The 7343-nt window shown below is 33.0% G+C and overlaps 1 protein-coding gene across 1 annotated transcript in view; it reads left to right on the forward strand.

Annotated features, from left to right (window-relative positions):
- Nucleotides 1-3296: 3296 nt before the first annotated feature.
- Nucleotides 3297-7343, forward strand: part of LOC112513617 (protein LIKE COV 3-like) — a 19776-nt gene continuing 15729 nt past the window's right edge. Inside the window, exons 1-3 of the mRNA XM_025119936.1 lie at nt 3297-3492; nt 5526-5578; nt 6126-6235. Of these exons, the coding sequence (XP_024975704.1) occupies nt 3349-3492; nt 5526-5578; nt 6126-6235 (307 nt within the window). The 5' untranslated portion in view covers nt 3297-3348. The remainder of the gene's footprint in view (nt 3493-5525; nt 5579-6125; nt 6236-7343) is intronic.

Here is a 7343-nt window from a genome sequence, read left to right on the forward strand (position 1 = left end):
TTCTAAATCTTGTTTTATTTTTTTAATTTGAAAAATCACTGAGACAAAATATTTTATTTTTAATTAAACTAAATTTCATCATTTTTACATGTAAGTACTTTTTGTAAATGTATGTATTTTTTGGTATATTTATTTCATTTTATAGATGTAAATATGTTTTTTTGTTTAAAAAATGTTTATGGATTTAATTGTTCAAAAATATGAAAGTTTATTGGATTTTTTTCAGACTTTTTCCATTATTTTACCACACTAACCAGTTGTATAGGTCATAAGAATATATCTAACAGATTTTGAAATGTCCAATGAGTTATTTAATAAGTTTTGAAATGTCCAAAAACTTATTTGTTTCAAAAAATTGTCTAAAAACTTAATCATTTCAAACACTAAAGTCTATTGGGTTTTTGACTTTTCCTTTTTCTTTGTGTAATTTCATTAATTCATTTTTTTTAATTTTTTATTTAATAATAACTTTTTAATAAATATAATAATTAAGTATTTTGTTAGAACTCAATAATTATTTTAATTATATTTTAGATTTTTTATATTTAAAATGAGACGTTCATCTTCTATTTGATCACGTTTATCTATAGTTAGTTACACGAATTCAAACATGAAGCTTTAATAAATTGTACTTACGCACAATTTACTTCTAATCTTGAATTTTAAGTAAATGAATCAATAAACAGAACCTAATGCATAAAAAATGGTTTTTAAAAGTTTTTGTGAATGTTTTATAATATAATATAGATATCTCAAAATATTTACAAATTATTAAATTATGAAATTTTCATATTTTAACTCCATAAAATTGATTGATAATGGATTGAAACATGTTGAAATACAAAATAATTATTAAGCCCTTATTTATATTGAACGCGTTTAAATATTGGATAATCATTAGAATACAACATAATTCTTCACAAAATTTATGATTTTTTAATAAAGAATCGTATTTATTTTTCATGATCAGATTATGATTAAAAGAATAACTGTGTCATATTACCTTATACAAATACATGATTAATTGTACGTACAACATTTATATGATTGATATTTTTACGTTTTATAATTATTTGAATTTATATAAGCATTTAATCATTAAGCAAATCCAAATACCGTTATGCCATGGCCATTTTCTTCATACAACAAATAACGTGAAGAAAATAAAGGAGAAAATCTGTCTAATAGTTACAAAAGGATTGACGACTTATCCATTCAGTGACTTTGATGTTGGATGTTCTCAAATGGGTATTGTCGGATTTGGTGAATTCAGTAACAAATGCATGGTGGCATTCCACCTTCTAATGCCTCTAAAGATGGATCCAAACCAAGGAGGAATAAAAAATTCCCTTGTAGTCACGGAGGTTCAAATACGATGACTCCGAATTATCTGCAAAACATGTGGTCGTCCTGGGATTAGTCGGCTCGCATAGCGGGTTGGATATCCAGGTTAATTAGAAAAAAGGTGTTGTTCCTGCAACATTCAATGATATTAAAAAGGGGTCGTGAAAGGAGTCGATTTTTAGGAAAGGGTTATAATGAGTTGTTTGATAACTTTTCTTTGAAATAACAATCATTAATTACAGTTATAAGATCGATTTGATCTAACCAATACCTGAATCATCACTTTTGTTGATTAAACATACAAATGCAAATCATCCCCTTTTTGCAAATCCTACAAACCAATCTTATCCATCTATTTTCTTGATCAATGGTTATGATTAAAATATGTAACATTAGAAAAGTAAAAAAATAAAAAGTTTAATATTTAATTAAGAAAGGGCAAAATTGGCAAATCATTTTTAACTTCCAGCCATATTGTTCGATCATTTACCGTTTTCAAATAATTTTATTTCATCAGTGAAACTGGTGTCATGACTAAACATTTCGGAAACTAAATAAAATGACTTCATTCGTGAAATTGAGTTCATGTTCAATATTCAAAAAAGAATTACCCTCAGATTCATCTTCATTTGATCGAACATTATTGGATCTGACAAACATTTCATTAGTGAGATCGGTTTTATGAATGGAATTTTTTTGGAAAATAAATAATACGATTTCATTAGTGAAATTGGTTTAATCAATAAAAACATTTTGAAAATTGTATCTCATTTTTTCGTTAGTGAAATTTGTTTAATTGTTCGTTTGTATAATGAAATTTGAGCCAAATATGGTTCAGTCAATGGAATATTCTCCAAAAAACTGAATAACATGTTTTCGTTAATGAAATTCATTTCATCATTGAAATTGGTTTCATGGACTTCACAATTCCAAAAACTGAATGACATTGTTTCAGCAGTAAAAATTGTTTAAATGTTACCTAACCAAAATGGAATCGGTTTCATGGTTTCTAACCAAGATGAACTCGGTTTTATATATGAAACAAATATTGTTCGGTCAATAAAACAGTCAATAATTGTCAACTCGGTTTCACGTATAGTAAAAACTCTATAGGTTAAAATATATGCAAATTTCGTCTATTCCAAGTAGCAAATAAGTTTTTTTCTCATAAATCCCGCACTAGGTTTAGCGGAACCATAATTTGTTGACGTAAGGGACCATATGTGAATTCAAATAAAAAGACTAAACATCGTGAAAATGTAAGAAATGAAAGTTCATACGTGAATCAGTGGAAAAAATCTATTTAAAAATTCATATGTGAATCCGTACGCATTATCTACAATGTCGGGTTACATATCCATCTACAATAGATTTTTTTTTTCCGGATATTTCAATAATTTCATATGAACCTTATTTTCTCTTAATATTTAGGGGCCGTTTATCCAAACGCTTACTCGATAAGCGCTCATCTCCAAGAGTCTAACGTTTTAACTTACTGAGTAAGATTGTAGTCCATCAAAACAGTATCGTATAAAACAATTTACCTTGTAAATATTTATCGGGTAAGATTCTTCATCCTTAGCATCATTTTTACCGGATAAGATTCTCAGGTCTTGTCATGTTCATACAGTAAGAAAAATGACCAGGTAAACGCTTATCGGATAAACGTTTAGTATAAACGACTTCTTAATATTCTTATACCAACCTCGCACTAATAGACTAAATAATCTTTACACAATGTTTAAGTCGTCAATTCAAGTCGTATATGTGAGTTGGTTTGTAATTTCAAAAACAAAATAAATAAGGGTATAAATATAAAAACCAAAAGGTTAGGGCTATTCTTGAATGTTAACTTTTAGTTGAGGGACCATATCTGTAACTTATGCCAACATACCAAAAGAATGCATCAACGTCAACAAAAAAACGAAAAAAAGCTCAAAAGCAGAGTTCGTTATTACTTGCAGTCGGTCGGAGCTCTTCGCCGAAAACAAAACGGAGAGAAGAATGGGAACAAGAGACATAGATAGAGATCTAGAACGGTTGATACCGGCAACCGGATTCTCAGATATAATCGGTGCCCCATTATCGCCGTTGCAATCCGACACCCCTTCGGGGGCTTCTCCTCCCTCTCATCATTCAGGCAGAGAGGTCTCTAATTATGGAATCAAATTGTGTTTATTTGGTAGATTAATCGTGCATAAAATGTCTGTTAATGTTCGTTCATCATAATTTATTTTTGATATTTATAATTCCATAAGGTAAACATTTGGTGTTTTCATGCATGATCTGCTGAATAACTAGGTTCTCGTTTCTCTAATGCCGTTTTTATACCTTTTTTCCCCAGGTTTTTACTGATTCTTGTCTAAATTCTATTGTTTTTAGTTGAAATTACATCAGTGAATTATTTGAAATTTAAGTTGTTGAAGTTATGATTGTGATATATTCACCTTTAATCTCCCTCATGTTGAGAAGCATTGGCAAACTTTTATACTCTAGACTTCTACACAGGGCACAAGTGAAAACTAAATTCCGTACACCCCTATTTATTACAAAATCTTGGGTGAGATACTCCCCCCGTTCCAAAAACAGACCTACATTTGGATCAAACCGATTGCTTTTAAACTTTCAGATTGATGTGGATTGAAAACTTTCAGTAAATCATATTTCTATATACAACAAGTGATATAACAAATGCAAGAAGTAAAAAGATTTTAGTGGAAATCAACAAAAAAAATCAATATAAACCTTGGACTTGAAAGTAATAGGTTTTGGCATTAAATATTGCAACTAAGGGAGTATCTTGTACTGTGGGGTTCTGGTAGTATAGGAAATCACAGTCCAACCTAGGAGTTAGGGAAATTGTCATATAGAAGACAATCTACAGCCTTGAGGACTCCTCTCTTTGCTGCTTAAACACATAGTTTGTTTTAGAAAAATTGGAGCATGGTCTTGTCACTTGTGATGTAGCATGAAACTTATCATTCCTCTTCATATCCAGAACTTTTTTGGAAGAGTTTCCAATGCTATAACCAGCTTAATGCCTGCAAGTTGCCATCGAAAAACATCAGTCTTGAGCCTGGAATCGAACCCTGGGCAGATGGGATATTCCACCACATCCCCCTGGGCCTCAACCATTATGTCACAACATGTGGTTATATCGAAAATGTTACACACTTCATTGTTCCTTGAGACCCGTAGATAATGTTATCTTCTACTGGTTTTAAGCAGATGGTTCATGTCCTAGAAAGAAAATTCATTCATAAAAGCTTTTGATTAAGATAACCAACCTAAAAGGAAATGCATGACTGTTATAAGGAATTTCAAATATGTGTCTCATATTTTAGGTAATTTTTCATAAATGAGTGTTTTGCTTGAAGTCTTGGAAAGATAATCCATCTTAATTTATGTTCTGGGAAGTGTCTCTAGTTTAAAATTTTGATATTATTTTCACGCGCTCATTGGAAATTTCATATCTTGCTCCATATTGAATTAATTACTTTCGTACTCTATGATTCCCAAAAATATACCACTTAATTTGTTAGCAACTTGCACTGCATCTAACTTCATCTATGATTCCCAAAAAATATACTATGAAAATGGATGTGGAAGTGAACGATGAGATGTGATGTCCAATGACTTCAATCCACTTATAGAAACAAAAGATATGAGGGGTGTACAAAATTACTTTTCACTTGTGCCCTGTGTAGAACTCTAGAAGATAAAACTTTACAATGCTTCTAAAACATGGGGGAGATTGAAGATGAACGAATTACGACAACAACTTCAACAACTTAAAGTTCAAATATTTTTCACTGATGTAATTTCAACTATAACATCTATGATCCTTCCTTTTATGCAGAGAGCTCTGAAGTGTGATCTTCTTGTCTATTCTCAATACCCTCTCGCCTCAGTCTTCTACTTTGTGTACGCACCATACACGCACCTAATGTTAAATCTCATTTAACAAATTTAAAATTTAGCATCAAACAACCAACTGGTTCTGGTGCTTGTCTGCATACTTGAAATGTGATTATTAAATGTTATATGTAACCTTGCAATTATAACTTGAGTCATATAGATAATGGATTATCTTTGAGGAGTGAGGACAGCATCCGAGTAGGTGATGATTACGGTTTGCAAGTGGAAACGTTAAAAACGTTCTATTCGTTTTGCTTTTGCAGGCATTAGTTAAAGTCATTCGCAGCTGGGCTTCAAAAAAGTTCATTACTGGATGGTTCGTTCTCCTCTCCTCAGCAACCCCGTCGTCTCATCATATTATTCATATGCTTGTTTCATCTGTAAGTTGATCATGCATTGCTGATTGTCATAACAGTTGAAAAATATTTTAGGAGATGTGTTAAGGGTCCACATCGGCGACCTTTCTATTCAATATATGCTGGAATCTCTCTTCTTTTCTCAAGGGCTCTTTTAGAGAGTAATCTGATGAGGTTCCACATATTCTAATAAAATCGTTGACATATATCAGCGGCAATGTTGGTTATAACATGGTCATATTTAATATAACTAAACTATGAAAACCATCTTTGCTCATCTTCACTAAAATTTTAGACGATCACGTTGAACTATGAAAAACTTTGATTCTTGAAATGCCTATATATAGATCTTTGATGCCTAATTCAGCTGTCAGATAGGGAAGCAGTAAGTATTAGGCAAAAGCTGCGAGTATTCTGACCTTTTGCATTCACAGAAATGATACAAATCTACACGGATTTTGGGATGTGTTTTTGCCGGTTGGTTACTAATGGTTGATTGTTTTGCAGTGTCATTTTATCTCCCATAGCCATCACATTTTATGTGACTTGGTGGTTCATTCAACTTGGGGATGTACTCTTCTCCCCGATCTACGTTTTTTTGGGAATTAATATATTTGGTTAGTGCATCGACTTCCTTGTTCTTTTGACATATTAATTCAACAGGACAACATGATAACATCCTAGTTTACATAATGATTCTAACTTTTTGGCTTTGCTACACGACGTAAGTGTTTGCTTAAACAATCTATTTACCCGTTGATTGGTTTCATACGGGGTGCATCTCCTGCAGTGCAGCAACTAGTTGTCATACCAAGTGATAAAAATTGATCACATATCATTACAAAACTTATGCCCCTTCTGATATCTTAGCCAAAAAACTGTCTTGACCATGCTTCACCTTTAATATTTTTTTTGAAGTATATAATATTTATATACAACAAACCTTCGGCATGTAGCTTAGTTGGCAAAGGTGGGGCAACTTTGCCCAAATGCAAGACATGTCCGGGTTTGACCMCCCCCCCCCCCCTTCCCGGCTGGCCTTGGCCAGCTGAATGAGCCAAAAAAATGCCCCCCACATTGGGGTCCTTGGAGGCGGGTTCTGTGTGTGGCCGGTTGGGATTACCGATAATCAAAATTTTGCCCAAATGCAATAAAAGAACTCACACACCCTACTCATTTTTGATAAGGTTTGATTGAACCCCTGACCTCTTGGGATGCCAAAGGCCCAGATACCGCTAAGCCATATGCCCTTTGGTCATCTTTAATAGTGCTTCTATTGTGGAATCATGTTGATAGTAAATATTTTTTTTTGTAAATTATTTGATTTGTTTCCTAGTTTGTAGATATGATTTCCCTGTGTAATCTTTCCTTATCTCTGGGATTTTGTTTCCTGGTTTGTGTTTATAAATTGAGGGAAATGGGAATGTAATACAACTCTGGAACAGGAGATTCATTCAATTACATGGTATCAGAGCCTTAACTGCTCTTTCTCAACGCCATCAGAAACCTCTTGCTATCTCTGTCTGCCCCTGTGTTGTCTGTTTTATGCTTCTGCTTTGTCGGCCTCTTCCCCCTGTGATGTCTGCCCCTGTGTCGGCAGCCCCTGCATCTACTACCCTTTACCTTGTGGACCACCATGACTAATGAAAAGTCTATCCCCCCCCCTCCATCCCGCACAAGCAGTCCATAACATCAAGAGAATAATCCCTCTCACCCTCGACCTTC

This window comes from Cynara cardunculus (assembly GCF_001531365.2).
Source record: "Cynara cardunculus var. scolymus isolate 2C chromosome LG 5, CcrdV1, whole genome shotgun sequence".
Classification (NCBI taxonomy): domain Eukaryota; kingdom Viridiplantae; phylum Streptophyta; class Magnoliopsida; order Asterales; family Asteraceae; genus Cynara; species Cynara cardunculus.